The sequence below is a fragment of the Balaenoptera borealis genome, assembly GCF_965194805.1.
Source record: "Balaenoptera borealis genome assembly, chromosome: 17".
NCBI classification, from domain to species: Eukaryota; Metazoa; Chordata; class Mammalia; order Artiodactyla; family Balaenopteridae; genus Balaenoptera; species Balaenoptera borealis.
Window position 1 is genome coordinate 36,180,367 of NC_138876.1, and position 24,498 is coordinate 36,204,864.

The 24,498-nt window shown below is 36.7% G+C and overlaps 1 protein-coding gene and 1 pseudogene across 3 annotated transcripts in view; both read left to right on the forward strand.

The window, feature by feature from the left end:
• The window catches only part of RGS22 (regulator of G protein signaling 22), a 174,975-nt gene that overhangs the window by 10,518 nt on the left and 139,959 nt on the right, over positions 1-24,498 (forward strand). For both annotated transcript variants that reach the window (XM_082364231.1, XM_082364230.1), the window contains exons 3-4: positions 3,748-3,810; positions 12,429-12,650. In XM_082364231.1, coding sequence (XP_082220357.1) covers positions 3,748-3,810; positions 12,429-12,650 — 285 coding nt within the window. The remainder of the gene's footprint in view (positions 1-3,747; positions 3,811-12,428; positions 12,651-24,498) is intronic.
• On the forward strand, positions 12,680-23,371 carry LOC309615114 (growth hormone-inducible transmembrane protein pseudogene; annotated as a pseudogene). The gene has a single exon. The product of its transcript is annotated as a growth hormone-inducible transmembrane protein pseudogene (transcript).

Here is a 24,498-nt window from a genome sequence, read left to right on the forward strand (position 1 = left end):
GCTTGAGCAGCTCTTTGGCTATGCTCAGTGTCTGGGTGTGGGATGTGGCTGATAAATCGCTGACTCCAGGGAAAGGAGTTGGATCTGAGGAGTCCCAAACAAGTTTGCTCACAACCAGAGGTCACCATCCTGGGAGCACCAGCCATCCCTGACTGTGCCTGGTAGCCTTGAGGTCTGAAGAGGTCCACTTTCACTTGACCCATTGAATTCCATTGTCTGCACACCACCACGTGTCATGGCCATACCGGGTGGGAGGCTCTGGTCTAGTGACTGGCCTGTTTAGAAAGGAGAAAAGAAAGAATTTATATGTACTTTAGGAAGAAGAAGCAAAAATAGGTCCATCCTGATAGGCTTAGACCTTATTTCCAAAATTATACCTATCTCCTGATCGATGATAGCATTCCCAGTCTAAAGTGTGTCAGTTTAGGATTCTGCATTGGAAATAAGATGAATGGCTTTGGCTAATGTGTGAATGGCTTAAAAGGAAGTTGGAAACTTGGATTATTTTTCTAGTTGTGCCATTAGCTAACTGATTACCTTTACTATGTTTTGCTTTCCAACCTCTCTTTCCTCATGCATTTCTCTCTTTACTCTGCATTATTGCCTCTCATGTGTATACTTCTAAATATAGAATTTGAAGTTATTTGAAATACAATTCATATGCCATTTTCCCCACTTGATTCTTTTCTGATTCCCCCTACCAAATAATATCTTTCCCTCCTTTGGGAGGAAACGTTTTATGTTGTAATTTTCTTATGGCATGTATTGTATTCTTTCTTGGACTATGGTTTTTGTCTGTATCTCATTTCCTCTTCCTTGTTTAGAAGGTCTCTGTATATCTTGCATCTTTTAGAGTTGTGAAGAAGTTGTAGTTTATCTCATTTGAGAGTCCAGCAAAATGATTTTTTAAGCAATAAAAATTTTTACCTATTAGAATTAGCAAGCACATATAAACTATTTTGTTTAACCCTCTGTCAGGAAGAAATTTGAGAAGTTTGGACTAAAAATGGAAAAGCTGACTTCACTTTCACAGATGGCACACCTGTAATACATGAAAAAACAGGTTTCAAGAGTGCATTCAATTCTGAAAAAATGTTCCTGCCTTCCATTGCATCATTCTGCAGAGAATCTGTGTTGCAAATTTTGCAGCCAGGTTCATGGAATGATGTAATGGAGGAATTGATTGTAACTCAATTTTCTTCTTGATTGTACCACTAACCGTCACCAGTTTATTGGTTATTTGGAAGATATTAAACCTGAATATGGAGACTTAGTTCATTTTACTACAGCCAAGTGACCGGATTGTGGAAATTTATTGCGAGTAACTGAGCTGCTTCTCCAGATCAAGGCCTTAAAAAAAATTTTTTTTAAACTAAAGGGTTTGGAGAATAAAGAGTTTATCAGATCCTCATAGGTTCACAAGACTTTGTTACTGATGTGACAAGATATCAGAACACAGTGAACTAGAAACTGCAGTGGGAAAATATGCTCAGTTATTTAGAGGAGGTGCAGGACTTCCCATTAACGTGTGACAAGAGGATTGAGCAGATGGCACTTGAAGGCTACACTTATTTCCATTGTGGAACTAACTGCCCTGATATCAGCAGAAACACTTATGTTTAATATTGGTAGAAATTAAGATACAGTTTCAGAAAAGAAATACAGATTTTGATGTATTTGAATAATAACGTCCATGGTTGTAAGTGCAAACTGAGGATGTGACTGTACACCCAGGGAATGCCCTCTCGTGTGGTGCCTCAGGGGGACCTGAGGGAGCTGAGAGCACATTGCTTACCAAGGGTCAGGGCAGTGCTGCTGGAGTCAGGTGTGTGGGCTGGTACCGCCTGAGAACTCCTGTCCATCTATCCGGAGATGAGTTCACAAATTGAGAGTAAATGTTTAGAAACCTTACAGTAATTTGTCTGACAGAGTATGGAATTTAATAATAAAAATGTTGGGCTTGTATTATGTATATTTTTATTTCACTTTCTAATAATTCATTCTTATTGTATTTTACAAAAGTTATCTGTCTGAAATCGATTAGGGAGAAAACAAAACAAAAACAGGTAATTCATCACAGGTGGCTTGGAAAGCATTGATTAGAGTCTGTTAGAAGTGTGAGGCATCTGGAAATGAATATATGAATCTGAGGATTCTGTAGAAATTTCTGGCAATGTGACTGACCAAATTCTAGGTGACATTTAGGTCTATGAGGATTTATGAAATATGCATTTTGTTTTATTGCTAAAAATTAAAAATGAAATGGCTCTTTTAGAAAAACTAACAGGGACTGTACTCCATTACAGTTACTAATTTAAAATACTCAACTTTCCCATCTGTGGATTTTTGATCATGAGCCCAGTAGTGTAAAATTTGGCCACCCTTATTGTAGTACAATGCCTTTACCTAGGAAATTTACCCAGGAAATCCTAAAAATATTTATTGAATTATTTATTAGTTTGCTAAATGAAAATTAAAGTAACTCTGAAAGGTGAAATTCGAAAGATGATTAGACTTTTAGCCTCCACCAAATGTTATCTGCCTTGTTCTGCTGTATTTGACCTTTGCCAATCAGAATTTTTTTGAGCGTGTATTACTAAAGTACCACTATGAGGGTAGTATGTTTGTGAGATCCTGAGTTTGATATTGTTGTTGTTTTAATCAGCTGAGATTTTTAGTAAACTAAATCCTTAGTTGTTGTTCTAACCAGTTCATATTTTTACTAAGTTCTTTGATATAAATCCTATAAGTGATTGTTCATAACTCTATTCTGATACTGCAATTACTTAAAGAAATTACCCTGAAAATCTGTTTTCCAAAGTAGGTGTTAATATTCTATAATATCTTCCTTATACTTTCACACTATACTTCAACAAATTTTTAAAAGTTGGCCCGTATAAGAAGAAAATAACCAGCCATATGGAAATAATAGCATCGTGTTGTATTGTCAACTTTCATGTTAGATTTGTGAAACTGAAATATAATTATGAATAACAAAATAAACACACTTACTATACAACAGGGTATGTGATGATGTGCTTTTGACACAATGGAAACAATTACTAATAAAATAAGGTGTTTTATTTGGAAGAGAGACTTTGTTATTGGCAGTGGCTTTCCAATTTGCCAACTTTAAAAGTGACTATGTTGGTGGATGAGATAGTTATGGAAAAAAAATGTATACAATCCTTATTCTTAGAACACATGCATTGTCAAAGTTTCTTCATGCAAAAGTTATGCAGGACCCAGATTACTAAAACTGTCTCATTCTAAGGGGGAGGCAGTGGAATATTTTCTTCACTTAGTTTATCAGTTCTTTTAGGCAATTCATGAAATTCTTCATTCTGAATTTCATCTTAACCCCAAATACTGGTTCTGTCTTTATTGACTCTGCCTTTATTTTTATGAAATAAATATATTTAATAAGTCCATGGGAAATTTACTGTGTGTAGTATTTTGTACTTGTTGACGTTTCTTTGAGCATCATGCTGTATTTCTCATGTGCTCTGTTTTCCAGCTAAGTACAGTGGCAAGGCCTTTTAAGAGGATGCTCCATTCTATTTTCTTATTTCTTCCTTCCAGAGATTGTAACACTGTGTTCTATTTATAGTGAGGGTTCACTCTTGACTGACTGAAAATGATTTGAAGACCTACATTATAATCTGTTGGTATCAGAAATAGAGAATAATATTGGCATGTTTTAAGATATTTTAGTGTAAGCATAATATTGTTTCTGTATTTTTGCAGGAAGATTCTTTGGCAACAGATGATTTCCTTGTGGACTACTTTAATGAATTCCTAAGCCTTCCAGTGAGTGTATTATTATGTTCTGTGGAATATATTATCAAAGCAAAATATTGTAAACACTGGATTATCTTGTGAGACAAATTTATCAGGGATAATATTTTTTTAAATACTAATTAAAGCATTTAGATAAAGTTTTGCCTTTTTATGGAGTTAATCATTTGGGTTTGAATCATATTTAGGAATTATTCTTATTGAAGAAGCTGGGTCAGTTATACTACAATAAAAGTAAATAAATAAAGAAAAGAAAAAAAAAAGAAACCTGGAATTTTTCTAACAATCAAAAGCATTCTGTACAAAATCGGATACAGTTGTATCTGGGTATCATTTTACACTTTGAACTAAGGTGATAAGGAGAGAATGTAAAAAAATTTAAGAAACTAAATTTCTTGCCTCTAGGCAATTATTGTCATCCTCTTGGACAGATATTAAAGTGGAATTTGTGTTTAAGGAAACTAGCGTTTTATATCCATAGTAAATAAGACTCAAGACACTGTTGTTGGTGTAACATAGGTAGATGCCAAATAAGAGATTTTTGGTCTTAGACAGCAGTGACTGGTAGAGTAAGTATTGAGGGATTTAGAAAAAGTGAAATGGGGATGCATTAAAAACACTTATACTGTTGTATAGAAATAAAGTTCATCAGGAATGTCAGATGAAAGAAAGTTAGATAAGAAATGGTTTTTATTATTGTTATGAAAACTTTTTTCATTCAGATACTTACTAGGCAAAATTTGAAATATAAAAAGTCACAAATAATTTTAAAGGGACTGGACCCTAAAATGAGTAATCTCTTAAATCCCAACCACTGAAAATGATTTTTGAAGGGAACGTATTAGATGTATTTTTTTGCCTAGGTTAGCTTTTGTGTATATGTATGTATCTATGCATGCAAGTTTGTTTTGTTTCCTTCTTTCCAAAAAGAATTTGCGATTTCTCCTCCACCTGGCATGCTAGGTGTTTGGAACCATTATGGGGGTCAGGTTGAGACACCAAGCCACGCTCTCGCCTTCCAGCATCAGGCTTGAGCCACATTACAGGACACCCCTGGAGATTCTTTTGTGGTCTGACTCTTCAACTTTCTTTGTCTAATTGTATATTATAAAAAACCCAGCAGAGTCACAAAGTTGTCGGAATTTTGCTCTTCTGGATTGTGTAGTCTTTCCTCTAGGCTCTGCATTCTCCATTCTTCCTCCAAAAAAAGTACATTTTTGTGAAGTTTTAAAGAGAAGAATCTTTATATTGGGTCTAATTTCAGTTTCTCAAGATTTACATTTCATTGTCTCAAGATTCATGATTATCTTTTACTTGCTTTAGAAAATAAATCCCCCTGCCTAACTTTCTTTTTAAAAATATTTTTTAATTCTAGAAGAAATATAACAATAGTATAGAAAATTAACTTCAAACGTAAGAGAAACTCTGCTGAAATCCTGCCATCCAGTTAGAATAGACGTGACCTTTTTTTGTACATTTGCTTCAAGGCTTTAGTTGAATTGACTGAGTGGTTTCTGTTGAACTCTGTCTCTGCAATAATGTTTTTCATCCCTCCCCAGCAGTTTCGCCCCTTCATATGTCCCATGCAGCCCACCTGGGCCACTTCTCTCTCTTTTCTGTCTCTCCAAATTCTTCTGCTTTTACATTCTCTGTCTCTCTGTCTCTCGCTCTCTCTTTCTGTCTCTGTTTCTCTTCCTCTCGTTCCTTTGCATTTACATTTGGTACCACACAATCTACTTACTAACTACCCATGCTTCATGCCATAAGATGGGAGGAGGGGAAATGTCACAGGTTTTCAAAAAGAATTTGGGGGCAGGGAGGAGAAGGAATAATGGATTCTCAAACCAAGTTCCTAGCAAGATTCTAGAACAGATTAGTAATGTTTGGTTTATGAGCACTTAGCTAAGAATTAGAAGCCAGCATGGGTTTACTGAGAATTAGTGAGCCAAACTAATCTCTCTTTTTTTTGGATAGTTATGAACTGGCACTTTAGGGAACAATAAATTTAATGTATTAGGATTTCAGTAAATAATAATAATGATAATAAATTGAACCATGTTACTTCCTACTCAGAACTTTGTCTAGTGGCTTCTCATTACACTAGGAATAAAATCGAAAATTCTCTATGACCTGGCTCTTGCCATCTCTTGGTCTTTATTTCCTAAGCCTCTTCCCCTTGTTAATTCCTTTCCAGCCTAACTGGAAAACTTGGCCTTCTTTATGTTTCTCAAACATGAATATGCCAAAGGGCCTTTCAGCCTGGAGGGCTCTTCCCTGAGATATCTGTATCACTTCCTCTCTGATTTATATTGCTTCTGTTCAGGAAGCCTTCCCTCCCAACCTTGTCTAAAACAATACACGAAACACATGCTCCACTTATGCTGCTGTATTTGTCTGCAAAGCCCTATCATGATCTGTGAAATTCGTTCTCAAATATTTGAAAGAGTTCACTAATCACAGCTAGAAGGGGTTGACTCTTAACAGACGACAGATTGAAATCCAAATTCCTTAATATGGACTCTGCAACATGGCTTCAGTAGAGCCTTTCTAGCTTTGTCTCTAGCTTCGTACTTCTTATGTCACCCTGTGCGCTCTGTCCTGCTTCCCCCAATCACCCTCCCTCACCTTAACCACACGTGCTCTTCCTGTGCTCATCTCCCAGTGCAGTGGCTAGGAAGGGGGGGCAGGCAGAACTGTTTGCTCAGCCCCTCCACTCATTACTCATGTGGTCTTAGACACGTTCCTTAATTACCTAATTCTTCGATTCCTTTCTCTACCAAAACAATACAACTATCTTACAAGATTGTTATGAAACGAGGTAACGTACATTAAGTGCCTGGCACAGAATTAGTGCTTCTCTTTCCTTTCCCTTCACTAACTAGCCCATCTTGTCATCCATTCCTGAAACATGAGGAGTGGTCACTCTTTAATTGGATTGATGGATCATTGTCATTCTAGAGAATAGTCTGTCCCATGCAAATCTGTCATTGGCTTTGATGTTTAAAAATTATTTTTTTATCGGAGACTTGGATGAAACATTGCAAGTGGACCAGTGTTTTTCCAGCTTAAGGTCACTCAGCTAGTAAGTGACAGGGTCCACTCAGGTCCACATGGCTCAAAAACTTGTCTTACTTTACTGTAGTGACTATAGACATGGCAGCAGAGGGATAAACTAATAGTTTGGATAACAGAATCTGGTCTCATTTTTGTCATGGTAGTCTGAAATGGGCTAAAACAAACAAAGCTAATGTGTTTTTAGGGTGCATTAATAGAAATGTAGTTAAGATCAAGAAAAATATTAGTCTGAAGCATAGCAGGCGCTCAGTAAATGGTTTTTTGAATCGGATTGAATTGTCAGACTGCATTTGGAATATTGTGTTGCATTCTTGGTGCTGTATGTTAAGAGTTGCTCTGCCAAACCAGACTCAGGAAGACTCAGTTAATGGATGCTCTGGAAACCATGTCAGATGAGTGAGGGTTGAAAGACGAGTCGGTGTTGAACCTGGCTTGGGAATGGGTAGAAGTGTTGTAATGAAGAGCTCTTTCCAAGTATTTGAAGATCTGATTGAGGAAGAAGGGTTAACATATTCTGTGAAGCTAGAGGGCAGAACCAGGGCCAGCATTTATGAGGAAATTGATTTTCACTCACTAGAAGAAAAATGTTTAAAGATTGTTTTCTAACAATAGAATGGCTGGCTTGTGCAGAACTAAACTCCCTGTGATTGAAGATATTCAGGTATAGGTAATCATTTGGGGCAATATTTTATAGGGGATATATGTACTGGGTGGGAGATTAGACTTTTTCAGCTAAAGAAAATTTGATTAATTTCTTCTCCTCTAACCGTGTATTTCTTAATCTCAGGAGTTACACCGTAAATTTCTTGGGGCCAGGATAGGTCCCTTTCTTCTGTGTCTCCCTAAACTTCTTGAGGACGATTTTCTTTTTATTTTTACGTCTTCCACGTAAGATCCTTGAAATAAATAAGTAAACCTTCTAATCTGCCTCCGCTTCTCTACCACCTGCACCCTCCAAAAAAAAAGGCCCAACAACCTAAGCCCAAGAGTGTAGATACATGTTATAACATTCTCTCTCTAAAAGAGCTCTTAAGTCATCTAGATTTCTGAGATTTCCTTCACATATGTAGTGCAATGCCCAAGGTCCCATAACTGGATTGTGGCACAAATGGGCCTAGGAATCAGGCTTTCTGTCTCCTACATCATTTCTTTCCATTACACCATTACACCCTTGGGACACATTGTAAGATCCAGAAATTGATGGCTGGTAGCCTGCCTCCATGTTATTTTTTGATGAGGGGAATCCAGGACAGTTGCTGCTATTATAAATGATTATGGCACTTTCCAAATCCTAGCTTTCATAACTTCATTCCGTTTGTTCTGGTGCCAGGTTCACTTTTAGATATTGTTTTCATTTGGTGTCTGGGAGGGTTTTTTTTTGCTGTCAACTCTTTATGGACAAGTGTTTGCTTATTAAATTTTCTTCTATGCTATAGTGTGAAAACACTTTTTTTCCCTTTTGGTTTTGCTTTGTGTGTATTATGCTCAGTGACTGTTGTGGGATTGAGTAGATGAGCCCACATACAGATTTAGGTTGGTCCTCTGTGGGTGGTTTAGAATGTTTGTGACATTTATGGTTTGCAGAAGCTGAAGGGGTGGCCTATTCTCTACCCTCCTTGCAAGGATAGGTATGTCATGTGTTTGCCAGACCATGCTTAGCTATGTGCCTTTGGAATTTTACCATAACTTCTCTTTTTGGAATGATTCTCCACACTTTTTTAAAATCTGTAAACTATTATAATTTCTTGCAGCTTTATGAAGGAGTTATATGTTAGATTGTTGGGTAAGGGGAGAGCGAGAGAGAAGGAGAGAGAGTATGGATTTGGGGAATGGGTGGGATGAAGTGGGGATGAAGGACTTGGGTCTTCCCCTGCCAAGATTTAAATACTGAGAGACTGATTTTTAAAGGTGTTGTTGGAGCCCTAGGTAGTACTGCTTAGTTCAGCATTTGTTCCTATGGGTGTTTTGATAAGCCTTGTAGCTCAAACATAAAGCACTCAAATTACCTAATGTAACTCATTTTATTAACTAATGATATTTTCTCTGCATTTTATGTGGCACATTATTCCTTCCATCCCACTGGTGAATATGTCCAGTAAACAGTTTATGGTTAAGCATCTAAAATGACAATAAAGCTTAGATTAAAAGAAGTTGTTATTGGTAACTGACTTGTTATATTCAAGTTGTCAGATGTTTCTCATTCACTGACTAAGATGCATGTTTAAAATATAGCTTTGGAACTCAATTAGTAGAGACAGAGTTGGAGCAGAGATGAACGTGTATTAAATTAACCTAGTCATTAGTTTTTAATTTAAATACTGTTCAGCTAAATAATTTGGCACCCGGTAAGTTTCAGTGGTGCTGGGCTGGCAGTTAAAGCACATCACTAATTATTCACAGGTTTTTTTTTCCTCCTCTTTTCAAAGAAATGTGGAACCAGCAATTTATTGTGGTAAAAATATTTTCATGCACTTGCTTTTTCTGTGAAAATATTTTTCGCACATGGATGACTGGTACTACAAAGTTAGCTTTCACCACCTTCAGGTCAATTCGTTTTAGAACATTTGGAAAATGATACCCTTGAAATAAGAAAATTAAGTAAGGGAAAGAGCAGTCTGTAACAGCTTGCAGAGGATTGGGTTTGAGGCTCAAACTGAAGATTTTTCCTATCATATGATTAAAAGCTGAGTGTTCTCTAAATCAGCCTACTCAGCTTTCTGAGGGAAAGTCTTCCTCCATCGTTCATTTCTGTCTCCCCCACTTTACGTGTCTTTTATTGTCACGTACTAAACTAATTTGAGGAATTTTGTAGATGAGCTTAGAAATGGTAAAAACAAGAGGACATGACGTGTGAGAGAGATTCTTCTTAAGCAGACAACAGGACTTGGGAGAATAAAGCCCAGGGTTCTTTCTCCTATAGACCATAGATGGTATAGACCATAGATGGCCAGCCCCTCCATGTATGTGAACACGCATGAAAAGTCAGCATAAAGTAGGAAACAGAATGTGGGCTTTGAAGTTTGCTTAACCTGGATTCTGTCTCCCCCCAGCTAAAAACTCTGCAGTGGCTCCCTGTCATTCTAAAGCAATGATTCTCAAACTTGAGCATGCATCAGAATCACCTGAGGGCTTGTTAAACACAGACTACTGGGACCCACCCTCGGAGTTTCTGATTATGGGGTGAGGCCCAAGAATCTGCGTTTCTAACAGGTTCCTAGGTGATGCTGATGCAGCTGGTCCAGGGACACCCTCTGAGAGTCACTGATTTGAGAGAGTAAGTTGAGAGTTATGGCATAAATAGCAAGTCCTTGCTGAACTTGTCCTCTGCCTTTCTCTCCAGGCTTCCATCTTGTTATTCTCCCCTAGAATATTAAGCTTCAGCACCGTCAAACTGCTTCCAGGTCCTCAAAAGCGCCCTGTTGTCTGGTGCTCCTTGTCTATTGTTGGTGCATGTATCTCGATACACTTGCTATTTCTTTTGCTGAATTCCCTTCTCTCCCTCATCTGGCTGTTGAGACTGCCTGTTTATTCTTCCAGACTCAGCTTTCTCTGTACAACTTCCTTAATTTCCTAAAGATAGTTAACAAATCCTTCTGTGCCATCACTCTAGTTTGTATATACTTCTATTGTAGTTACTGTGGGTTAAAGTGGACTTGCCTTATACACGGGTTATTACTCAAAATGAATTATTCGTGCTCTGCAGAGTGAGTGAGGGTGATTTAAAGAGTGAGGGTGACTGTTTACCAGTCCACAAACACACATAGACCAGTCTGTGAACATCCTAGAGAGCGTGTGAGATGGAAGATGAGAATCTGCCACTCTCTCAGTGGCTCTTCTCCCTCTTGCCTCTTAGTGTAGTCATCTTCTCATGCTGAGGGTGATTCTCGTGGTAAACATACATATTTTTGTATAACATGAGCTTTAAACACAAGCCCACCACTTTATCTGGTCCCTAAATAAAGTAGTGACACATTTCAATGTCAGAGGAAAAATTGACTGTGATAAACTTCTTGAAAGATAGAACAACACGATACTAAGTGTTTTCAAGGATTTCAAGGGATAGTTTTGACTAAATATGATTTCACCTTATGTGCTGACTGTAGGACCCCTTTCCCTCGTCTCACATCTCAGTTCATGTCTTGGGATGTGAGCCCTGTTGATTTTCAAAATCAGGGGCTCGTCTCTCACGCGCAGGTCTTTAAAGTTGGGATGCCTGATGTGGGGTTCGAACCCTTTGCTACTCATGGAGAAGCTCTGGGTTTCGAGTTGCCTCGCAGGGTCACTGCACCAGGGGTGGGGTTTATGACGAGGTTGTATCCCAGCTTCTCCTACCTGTTTGATGTGGTTTGCATCTTGTTTGCCCAGTGTGTAGTCATCACTCAGCCAGCCTTTTGGCTTCTTTATGAGGAATATTCAGGACCTTCCTAAGACGCCATCTTACTGTAGGATGAGTCTTTATTAAAAAATATATGTGTGTGTATATATATATATCTATACCCACATATACACACACAAACACATAATAGGTATTTATACATATACACATGTATTTCTAACTCCAGTTTTGTAACATCCTGCCATTTATTAAATTTTAACTATGGTATATCTAGCATATCTAGCAAACTGTTAGTAAAACTTGGAAGAATTGATGCTCTCCCTAGTACCCTTACTGATCCAAGGGGAAGGGCTTAATGTCTTCTACTACCTGGCTAAATATATATAAATTAATCCACATGAGTATGCAGTTTGCTGAAGGAATCCTAAAATAAATTAATATTCTGGAAAAGGGACCTGATTCTGAACTTGGAGGGCAAAATGAGAAAAGACACAGCCAATCCACCATATACTTGCTATGGAGATAGAGGCCCCAAACATGTTAGTGATTTACCCAAAGTCACAGAACTACTTACTGGCAAGCTGGTATTCAAACTCAAGACTCCTGACTGTTGTATATTAACTGACTGACTTTAAATAAAAGTTGGCAGCATTTAGTAATTACTGAGAAAAGCTCAGAAATATTGTCTTTCACTCTCTCTCCTTTTTTTGGTCACAGCGAATGGAACGGTGTTGAAATAGTCTTAAATGAAGAACACATTGTACTTAATTTTCTCCTTTTGGGCAAGGGAGACTTAGCTTTCATGGCTCCTGGGGATGAAAGAGACAACAGGAGTGTTATTTCTTCTTACTTTACTCATTCTTCCCTAGTAATCCACCCCCTTCTAAGAGAATAACATTGCTTCATAGAGACCAGGTGTGTATTTCTTTCCAGTTCCAAAGAAGCACAGAGATAAGAGGTTTATGCAAAAGGAATTTCTGCCATAATATATCCTGACACTTATCTCATGGCTTAAGTACATTTGGAAAAGAAGGAGTCAGTGGGTTCCCTTACCTGTAGTCAAGAGATTTCTAAGCTTCTAAAAGGAAAGAGGTAATGATTAAGAATACAAAACTTTGTGTAAGTATATATGCATACATTAAGTATCAAGTCTTCTTGGAGACAGTGAGTTTCTGGTTTTTAAAATTGTAAGACGTATTTCCACAAATTTATTTTGCAGACCTTTTCAGAGGCAATTAGATTTAATGTGGACTATGGAGTTTTTGAAGTAGTTAACAATGCTCCACAGCTTCTGGAAAAGCAACTGAAAAAAATTCTCTTAAACCAGCAACCTCGAAATCCCATCTATGATGTTGTAAGAAAAGGAAAGAGTGATGTTAAACCTGTTCAAGTGAATGCCCCTTATGAAGATGAGACCATTAATGTCAACTACAATATCATGGTAAGAAAGTATATTTGAGTTTATATCTTGCTAGATAGATAAAGCATTAAGTGAGATTAACATCAGGTTCCTTGGGCTCCCCTTTCTGAAGTATAACTGTATCTATTAAATTTTATTGTATTTGCACAAAGTATTTGTTAGTTACTGTATCATCTTATTCATATCAAATGGCCAGTTTAGTCTGGCAGTTTGTTGATATTTGATTATCAATATGAGAAGGTTCATGTAATTTACTTTGAATATTTAGAAAATAAGTTTAATTTGGGGCAGTATAAATGTATGTATGCTTTACAGTTTGGATGCATTCTAGAAAGTGTGGGTATACAGGCATACCTTGGAGATATTGCACGTTTGACTCCAGACCACCACAACAAAGTGAATATCATGATAAAGCAAGTCATACAATTATTTTGGTTTCCCAGTGCATATAAAAATTATGTTTACACTACTTTGTAGTCTATTAAGTGTACCATAGCATTGTGTCTTAAAAAAACAATGTACATACCTTAATTTAAAAAATACTTTCTTGATAAAAAACACTAACCATCATCTGAGCCTTCAGCAAGTCATAGTAGTAACATCAAAGATAACTGATCACAGATCACCATAACAAATGTAATAATAATGAAAATGTTTGAAATATTGCAAGAATTACCAAAATGTGACACAGAGACCTGAAGTGAGCAAATACTGTGGGAAGAATGGTGCTGATAGACTCGCCTGCCACAGGGATGCCACTAACCTTCAGTTTGTAAAAAACACAGTATCCGTGAGGCACAATAAAGCAAAGCACAATAAAACAGGTTATGCCTGTGCAGTGAATTTATTTCATTTGAGTTCTATCCTATCAAGCATTTGGGAATTGAGATTTCTGTCTTTTAATTATTATATTAGTTTCAGGTGTACAACACAGTGATTTGATATTTTTATACATTGTGAAATGAAAACCACAATAAGTCTAGTTACCATCTGTCACTATACAAAGTTATTACAATATTATTAAGTATGTTCCCTATGCTATACTTTGCATCCCTGAGACTTATTTTATAATTGGAAGTTTGTACCGCTTAATTCCCTTTACCTATTTTGCCCATTCCCCAGCCCCTAGAGGTGGAATTGCTGGATCATATGGTAGTTCTAGTTTTAATTCTTTGAGGAAACTCCATCCTGTTTTCCATAGTGGTTGTACCAATTTACAGTGCACGATAGTTCCTTTTTCTCCACATCCTCGCCAACACTTTATTTGTTGTCTTTTTTGATAATAGCTGTTCTGACAGGTGTGAGGTGATATCTCGTTGTGGTTTTGATTTGCATTTCCCATCCAGTTAGTGATCTTGAGCATCTTTTCATGTGCCTGTTGGACATCTGTATGTCTTCTCTGGAAAAATGTCTATTAAGGTCCTTAGCCAATTTTTTCAATTGGATTTTTTTGTTGTTGTTGTTGAGTTGTATGAGTTCTTCATATAATTTGGATATTAATCCATTATCAGATGTATCATTTGCAGATATCTTCTCTCATTCAGTAAGTTGCCTTTTTGCTTTGTTGATGGTTTCTTTTGCTGTGCAAAACTTTTCAGTTTGATGTAGTCCCATTTGTTTACTTTTGCTTTTGCTGCCCTTGCCTGAGGTGACAGATCCAAAAAAAAAATATATTGCTAAGACCAGTTTCAGAGAGCATATTGCCTATGTTTTCTTTTATGAGTTTTATGCTTTTGGGTCTTACATTTAAGTCCTTAATCCATTTTGAGTTTATTTTTGTATATGGTGTAAGAAAGTGGTCTAGTTTCATTCTTTTGCATATAGTTGTCCAGTTTTCTCAACACCATTTATTGAAGAGACTGTCTTTTCCCCATGGTATAGTCTTGCCTCCTTTGTCATAGATTAATTGACCACATAAGTATGGGTTTATTTCTGGGCTCCCTATTCTGTTCCATTGATCTATATGTTTGTTTTTGTGACAATACCATCCTGTTTGGATTACTGTAGCTTTGTAGTATAGTTTGAAATCAGGGAACGTAATACCTCCTGCTTTGTTATTCTTTTTTTTTTTAATTTATTTATTTTATTATTTTATTTATTTATTTATTTTTTCTGGTTGCATTGGGTCTTCATTGCTGCGTGCGGGTTTTTCTCTGGTTGTGTCGAGTGGGGGCTACTCTTTGTTGCAGTTTGCGGGCTTTTCATTCTGGTGGCTTCTCTTGTTGCGGAGTATGAGCTCTAGGCACGTGGCCTTCAGTAGTTGTGGCACGTGGGCTCAGTAGTTGTGGCTCGCGGGCTCTAGAGTGCAGGCTCAGTAGTTGTGGCACACAGGCTTAGTTGCTCTGCGGCATGCGGGATCTTCCTGGACCAGGGATCGAACCCATGTCCCCTGCACTGACAGGCGGATTCTCAACCACTGCACCACCAGGGAAGCCCTGTTCTTCTTTCTTAAGATTGCTTTCGATATTTAGGGTCTTTTGTGGTTTCATACAAATTATAGGATTATTCTAGTTCTGGGGAAAGTGCCATAGGTGTTTTGCTAGGGATTACTTTGAATCTATAGAATGCTTTGGGTAGTATGTACATGTTAACAATATTAATTCTTCCCATCCACAAGCATGGTATATCTTTCCATTTATTTGTTCATCTTTAATTTCTTTCATCAATATCTTATAGTTTTCAGAGTACAGGTCTTTCACCTCCTTAGTTAAATTTATTCCTATGTATTTTATTCTTTTTGATGCAGTTATAAATGTGATTGTTTACTTAATTTTTCTTTCTGGTAGTTCATTATTAGAGTATAGAAATGCAACATATTTCTGTATATTAATTTTGTACCCTGCAACTTTACTGAATTTATTTGTTCTAATAATTTTTGGCAGAGTCTTTAGGGTCTTCTATATATAGTATCATGTCATCTGCAAATAGTGACCATTTTACTTCTTTTTTTCCAGTTTGGATGTCTTTTATTTCTTTTTCTTGTCTGGTTGCTGTGGCTAGGAGTTCCAATATTATGTTGAATAAAAGTGGCAAGAGTGGGTATCCTTGTCTTGTTCCTGATCTTAGAGGAAAAATTTCACCATTGAGTATGATGTTAGCTGTGAGTTTGTCATATGGCCTTTATTATGTTAAGGTATGTTCCCTCTGTGCCCACTTTGTTGAGAGTTTCTTTTTTTTATCATAAATGGATGTTTAATTTTGTCAAATGCTTTTTCTGCATCTATTGAGATGATCATATGATTTTTATTCATTTGTTAATATGGTATATCACATTTATTTGTCGATATTGAACCATCCTTGCATCCCGGGGATAAATCCCACTTCATCTGATTTATGATTCTTTTAATGTGTTACTGAATTTACCCTCTATGTTTTATTGGGGATTTTTGCATCTTTGTTCATCAGCTATATTGGCCTGTAATTTTCTTTTCCTTTTTTTGTAGTGTCTTTGATTTTGGTATCAGGGTAATGCTGGCCTTGTTGGATGAGTTTGGAAGTGTTCCTTCCTCTTCAATTTTTTGTAATAGTTTGAGAAGGATAGGTGTTAACTCTTTTTAAAATGTTTGGTAGAATTCCCCTGTGAAGCCTTCTGGTGTTGGACTTTTGTTTGTTGGGAGGTGTTTTTTTTTTTTATTACTAATTCAATTTCATTATTGGTAATTTGTCTGTTAAGATTTTCTATTTCTTCATGATGGAGTCTTAGAAGATTGTATGTTTTTAGGAATGTATCCATCTCTTCTAGGTTATCCAGTTTATTGACAAATAATTGTTTGTACTAGTCTCTTATGATTCTTTGTATTTCTGTGATATTTGTTGTAACTTCTCTTTCATTTCTGATTTTATTTATTTGGGATCTCTCTTATTTCTTGATGAGTCTGGGTAAAGGTTTATCAATTTTGTTTATCTTTTCAAAGAACTAGCTCTTCATTGATCTTTTCTTTTTTTTAAGTCTCTATTTCATGTATTCCTGCTCTGATATTTATTATTTTCTTCCTTGTACTAACTTTGGGCATCACTTTTCTTCTTTTTCTAGTTCCTTTAGCTGTAAGGATACATTGCTTATTTGAGATTTTTCTTATTTCTTGAGGAAGGCCTGTATCACCATGAACTTCCCTCTTAGAACTGCTTTTACTGTGTCCCATAGACTTTGGAAAGCTGTGTTTTCATTTTCATTTGTTTCAGGGTATTTTTTATTTCCTCTTTGATTTCTTCACTGATCCATTGGTGGTTTAGTAGCATGTTATTTGGTCTCTCCATGTTTGTGTCTTTTCCAGTTTTCTTCTTGTACTTGATGTCTAGTTTCATACCATTGTGGTCAGAAAAGATGATTGATATGATTTCAGTCTTCTTAAATTTATTGAGACTTGTTTTGTGGCTTAACATGTGAGCTATCCTGAGTAATGTTCCATGTGTACTTGGAAAAAAATGTGTATTATGAAATTTTGGGGTGGAATGTTCTGTATCTGTCTATTAGGTGTATCAGGTCTACTGTGTCATTTAAAGCCAATGTTTTCTTACTGATTTTCTGTCTGCATGATCTGTCTGTTGATGTATGTTGGTCACAAAAGTCCCCTACTATTATTGTGTTACTGTCTATTTCTCCCTTTGTGTGTGTTAATATTTGCTTTATATACTTAGATGCTCCTATGTTGGTGCTTAAATATTTATGAATGTTATATCCTTTTCTTGGATTGACCTTTTTATCATTATGTAATGCCTTCCTTTGTCTTTTGTTACATTGTTTGTTTTAAAGTCTATTTTAGGCATGCGCAGTCAGTAAGAGGTGGGCGGAGGATGCGGGAGATGTGCGTGGCTGTGTTTCGCCGGCCCAGTAGGGGAACTGCATGCTTGAGGTGACCAGGGACTGAGCATTTCAGATCTGCTTGGTAAACCTGGTGCACCACCATGCTGGCCACAAGACTTGTGTGTCTCCAGAAACTACCTTCCAGGGTTTTCCACCAAGGTTTCTCCAAGGCCTCCCCTACTGTGAAGAATTCCATCACAAAGAATCAGTGGCTCTTAACACCCAGCAGGGAATACGCCACCAAGACAAGAATTGGAATTTGGCATGGGAAAACTAGCCAAGAACTCAAGGAGACAGCTTTGGAACAATCATTGGAAAAAATATTTTAAATTGATCAGATGGAAAGATGGTTTATTGCTGCAGTTGGTCTTGGAGCTTTGTGCTCCTATGGCTTGGGAATGCCATTGTCTAATGAGATTGGAGCTATTGAAAAAGCTGTAATTTGGCCTCAGTATGTGCAGGATAGAATTCATTCCACCTATATGTACTTAGCAGGAAGTATTGGCGTAACAGCTTTGTCTGCCCTGGCAGTGAGCAGAACTCCTGCTCTCATGAACTTCATGATGAGAGGCTGTTGGGTGACAACTGGTGCAACCCTTGCACGCATGATTGAAGCTGGAATGCTGGTACGGAGCCCAGGCCCAAAGCATCTTGCTTGGTTACTACATTCTGGTGTGATGGGTGCAGTGGTGGCTCTTCTGATGATATTAGGGGGGCCTCTTGTCAGAGCTGTATGGTACACAGCTGGCATTGTGGGAGGCCTCTCCACCATGGCCATGTGTGTGCCCAATGAGAAGTTTTTGAACATGGCAGCACCCCTGGGTGTGGGCCTGGGTGTCGTCTTTGTGTCCTCACTAGGATCTATGTTTCTTCCACCTACCACTGTGGCTGGTGCCACTCTGTACTCAGTGGCAATTTATGGTGGATTAGTTCTTTTCAGCACGTTTCTCCTGTATGATACACAGAAAGTAATCAAGCATGCAGAAGTAGTACCAGTGTATGGAGTTAAAAAATATGATCCCATCGATTCGATGCTGGGAATCTACATGGACATTTTAAACATATTTATGCAAGTTGCCAGTATTCTAGCAACTGGAGGCAACAGAAAGAAGTGAAGTGACTCAGCTTCTGACTTCCTTAATACATCAGATATCTGGCTTGTCTAATAGGGGCAGATATTCTTTAAATAGTTTGTGCAAGCAGCTTTCATGGAAATTTAGAAGATAAGAACTTGTCAACATGTTTCAAGTGTTCCAGTAACGTGATGCTTCAGGTCTGCTTTTTCTTTTGGAGAATAAATTCAGTAGTTCTCTTCCAAATAGCACACACATTTTCAATTCTCATGTTTGAGTAATTCTAAAATGTTCTAATGAATGTGAAAACCAAGTTTTGTGTTGCAGGAATTTAAGTATTTTATCTATTATTAAATTTATTTGGTTAAGTGAAATTTAGCAAACGTGTACCTGCATTTTTCATTTGGAATGTGGAATATTAACAAGTAATGTCATAAGCGATGTAGGGGTTTGGTAAAGGGACCAGAGAGAAGTAAAGGGACACCTGCAGTCTTTCTTCGAATACCTAGAACTTAACAGTCGTGTAATTGCAGTGAGCCAGTGAAGGGGTCTGGATGTTTGGAAACAAGTCATGGCTGTACATCTGCTGAACTTGTCAGAAGTGTTGAGCAGAAAACAAAGACATAGGTGATTCTCCAGGCTCTCCTTATAGTATAGATGTGGTCATATTTGGCTTTTCATTGTTTGACACTGTTAGGAGAGTCCACAGTGCTAATCATATGGAGAATTCCTGTTATATATATTATGTGTGTGTGTGTAAGCCTTACTTTTGAATCGTCTAGAACAAAATATCCTTAAAACACTCAGGAAAAAATATTCAAAGCATGAAAATTGTTGCATTTTTAAGTGTACAAACAACATGTGCATAGTTGCTGAATGTTTTTACAAATTTATTGAAATGTTTAAAAGAATACATGCTTGCCTTTCTCATCTCTTCAGGCTTTAAAGCTTTTATCAGAGAAGCCTGTTTGTGGTTTACACTTGAGATTATGAAAACAGTTTTTCCCCTCAGATTTGATTTCTTGCATTCCCTCTCAGAGGAATCACTAAAAAAAGGAAGGCAAAGTGAGGCTTCTTTGATCAACTATATCAATCAAAAATGTAATGGAGAAAACGCTTCATTAGAGTTTCCCCTAGCAGAATTTTTCTTCTCTCCTCCACAGACCATTATTTAACTCTCTTGTGCCATTTGTAAATTTTTTGATACGGAAGAGTTATTTTTGGAAGTTCTTATGAATGAAATAAGTGTATGATTATTGAGGTAGTTGGTGTTTTGACAAATATTTATTACAGTAATCCATAAATAACTATTCTAACCACTTCAAGTTACATAGGATGCTTATTTCTGAAATAATAAAGGTTCTGGCCAGATTTAAAAAAATAAAGTCTATTTTATCTGATATGAGTATTGTTATCCCAGCTTTCTTTTGGTTTCCATTTGTATGGAATATCTTTTCCATCCTTTAACTTTCCATCTGTGTGTGTCTTTAGATCTGAAGTGAATCTCTTGTAGGCAGCACATAGATGGGTCTTGTTTTTTTATCCATTCAGCCACCCCATGTCTTTTGATTGGAGCATGTAGTCTATTTACATTTAAAGTCATTATTGATAGGTATATACTTATTAATTTTTTTCTGGTTCTTTTTGTAGTTCTTCTTTGTTCCTTTCTTCTCTGTTGCTCTCTTCCTTTGTGACTTGATGGCTTTCTTTGGTGTTATGCTTGGGTCCTTTTATCTTTATTTTTTGTGTATATATCATAGGTTTTTGTTTGTGATTCCCGTGAGGTTCATGAATATAACCTATATATACATGGCAGTTTATTTTAAGTTGATAGTTGCTTAAGTTCAAATGCATTCTAAAAGCATCACATTGTTACTACTCCACCATGTTTTATGTTTTTGACATCATATTTTACACCTTTTTATTTTATTGTAGTTATAGTTGATTTTACTACTTTTGTCTTTTAGGCATCATACTAGCTTTTTAAGTAGCTGATATTGCCTTTACTATATATAATTTTTGCCTTTACCAGTGTAATTTTTTTCTTTCAAGTATTTTCTTATTTCTATTTATGGCCTTTTCTTTTCCACTTAAAGAAGATCCTTTAACATTTCTCGTAAGGGTGGTTTAGAAATGATGAACTCCTTTATCTTTTGCTTCTCTTAGAAACTCTTTATCTCTCCTTTAATTCTGAACGATAATCTTGCCAAGTACAGCATTCGTGGTTGTAAGTTTTTATTTTTCAGCCCTTTAATATATTATGCCACTCTCTTCTGTCCTGAAAAGGTACTGCTGAAAAATAAGCTTGTAGTCTTATGGAAGTTCCCTTGTATGTGACTAGTTATTTTTCTCTTGCTGCCTTTAAAATTCTTCCTTTATCTTTAATTTTGCCATTTTAATTATGATATGTTTTGGTGTGACTCTCTTTGGGTTCTTCTTCTTTGGGACTCTCTGTGCTTCCTGGTTCTGGATATCTGTGTCCTTCTCCAGGTTAGGGAAGATTTCAGCCATTATTTCTTCAAATAAGTTTTTGCCCCTTTCTCTCTCTTTCTTCCTTCTGAGTCATCTACAAATTTTAGTATGCCTGATGTTGTCTCAGAGGTCCCATAAACTATCCTCATTTAAAAAAAAACACTTTTTTTCTCTTCTGATTGGGTGATACCAACTATTCTGTCTTCCAGATCACTGATCTCTTCTTCCATATCATCTATTTTGCTATCAATCCCCTCTAGTGTATTTCTCATTTCAGTTATTGTATACTTCAGCTCTGATTGGTTCTTTCTTTTATTTTCTAATTCTGTTAAAGTTCTCACTGTATTTCTCCATTCTTCTTCCAAGTTTAGCGAGCACCTTTATTATTATTACTTTGAACTATTTATCAGGTACCTTTCTTATCTCCATTTCATTAAGCTTTTTTTTTTTTCCTGGAGTTTTAGCTTGTTCCCTTTTTTGGAACATATTCCTCTCTCTCCTCTGTTTGACTTTCTGGTTTTTTTTTTTTTTGAATTTTATTTAAGTTATTTTTTTATACAGCAGTTTCTTATTAGTCATCAGTTTTATACACATCAGTGTATACGTGTCAATCCCAATCGCCCAATTTGTCACACCACCACCACCACCCCGCCGCTTTCCCCCCTTGGTTTCCATACGTTTGTTCTCTACATCTGTGTCTCAGTTTCTGCCCTGCAACTGGTCCATCTGTACCATTTTTCTAGGTTCCACATATATGTGTTAATATACAATATATCGTTTTCTCTTTCTGACTTACTTCACTCTGTATGACAGTCTCTAGATCCATCCACGTCTCAACACATGACCCAATTTCGTTCCTCTTTATGGCTGAGTAATATTCCATTGTATATATATACCACATCTTCTTTATCCATTCGTCTGTCGATGGGCGTTTAGGTTGCTTCCATGACCTGCCTATTGTAAATAGCGCTGCAATGAACACTGGGGTACATGTGTACTTTTCAATTATGGTTTTCTCTGAGTATATGCCCAGTAGTGGGATTGCTGGATCATATGGTAATTCTATTTTTAAGGAACCTCCATACTGTTCTCCATAGTGGCTGTATCAATTTACATTCCCACCAACAGTGCAAGAGGTTTCCCTTTTCTCCACACCCTTTCCAGCATTTATTGTTCGTAGATTTTCTGATGATGCCCATTCTAACTGGTGTGGGGTGATACCACATTGTAGTTTTGATTTGCATTTCTCTAATAATTAGTGATGTTGAGCAGCTTTTCATGTGCTTCTTGGACATCTGTATGTCTTCTTTGGAGAAATGTCTATTTAGGTCTTCTGCCCATTTTTGGATTGGGTTGTTTGTTTTTTTAATATTGAGCTGCATGAGCTGTTTATATATTTTGGAGATTAACCCTTTGTCCGTTGATTCATTTGCAAATATTTTCTCCCATTCTGAGGGTTGTCTTTTCATCTTGTTAATGGTTTCCTTTGCTGTGCAAAAGCTTTCAAGTTTCATTAGGTCCCATTTGTTTATTTTTGTTTTTATTTCCATTACTCTAGGAGGTGGATCAAAAAAGATCTTGCTGTGATTGATGGCATAGAATGTTCGGCCTATGTTTTCCTCTAAGAGTTTTATAGTGTCCGATCTTACATTTAGGTCTCAAATCCATTTTGAGTTTATTTTTGTGTATGGTGTTAGGGAGTGTTCTAATTTCATTCTTTCACATGTAGCTGTCCAGTTTTCCTGGCACCACTTACTGAAGACACTGTCTTTTCTCCATTGTATATCCTTGCCTCCTTTGTCACAGATTAGTTGACCATAGGTGCGTGGGTTTATCCCTGGGCTTTCTATCTTGTTCCATTGATCTATGTCTCTGTTTTGGGGCCAGTACCATATTGTCTTGATTACTGTAGCTTTGTATTATACTCTGAAGTCAGGGAGTCTGATTCCTCCAGCTCCGTTTTTTTCCCTCAAGACTACTTTGGCTATTTGGGGTCTTTTGTGTCTCCATACAAATTTTAAGACTATTTGTTCTAGTTCTGTAAAAAATGCCATTGGTAATTTGATAGGGATTGCATTGAATCTGTAGATTGCTTTGGGTAGTATAGTCATTTTCAAAATATTGATTCTTCCAATCCAAGAACATGGTATATATCTCCATCTGTTGGTATCATCTTTAATTGCTTTCATCAGTGTCTTATACTTTTCTACATACAGGTCTTTTGTCTTCCTAGGTAGGTTTATCCCTAGGTATTTTATACGTTTTGTTGTAATGGTAAATGGGAATGTTTCCTTAATTTCTCTTTCAGATTTTTCATCATTAGTGTATAGGAATGCAAGAGATTTTTGTGCATTAATTTTGTATCCTGCAACTTCACCAAATTCATTGATTAGCTCCAGTAGTTTTCTGGTGGCATCTTTAGGATTCTCTATGTAAAGTATCATATCATCTGCAAACAGTGACAGTTTTACTAGTTCTTTTCCAATTTGTATTCCTTTTTATTTCTTTTTCTTCTCTGATTGCTGTGGCTAGGACTTCCAAAACTATGTCGAATAATAGTGGTGAGAGTGGACATCCTTGTCTCGTTCCTGATCTTAGAGGAAATGCTTTCAGTTTTTCACCATTGAGAACGATGTTTGCTGTGGGTTTGTCGTATATGGCCTTTATTATGTTGAGGTAGGTTCCCTCTATGCCCACTTTCTGGAGAGTTTTTATCATAAATGGGTGTTGAATTTTGTCAAAAGCTTTTTCTGCATCTATTGAGATGATCGTATGGTTTTTCTTCTTCAATTTGTTAATATGGTGTATCACATTGATTGATTTGCATATATTGAAGAATCCTTGCATCCCTGGGATAAATCCCACTTGATCATGGTGTATGATCCTTTTAATGTGTTGTTGGATTCTGTTTGCTAGTATTTTGTTGAGGATTTTTGCATCTACATTCATCAGTGATGTTGGTCTGTAATTTTCTTTTTTTGTAGTATCTTTGTATGGTTTTGGTATCAGGGTGATGGTGGCCTCATAAAATGAGTTTGGGAGTGTTCCTTCCTCTGCAATTTTTTGTGGGAGTTTGAGAAGGATGGGTGTTAGCTCTTCTCTAAATGTTTGATAGAATTCACCTGTGAAGCCATCTGGTCCTGGACTTTTGTTTGTTGGAAGATTTTTAATCACAGTTTCAACTTCATTACTTGTGATTGGTCTGTCCATATTTTCTATTTCTTCCTGCTTCAGTCTTGGAAGCTTATACCTTTCTAAGAATTTGTCCACTTCTTCCAGGTTGTCCATTTTATTGGCATAGAGTTGCTTGTAGTAGTCTCTTAGGATGCTTTGTATTTCTGCAGTGTCTGTTGTAACTTCTCCTTTTCCATTTCTAATTTTATTGATTTGAGTCCTCTCCCTCTTTTTCTTGATGAGTCTGGCTAATGGTTTATCAATTTTGTTTATCTTCTCAAAGAACCAGCTTTTAGTTTTATTAATCTTTTCTATATTGTTTTCTTTGTTTCTATTTCATTTATTT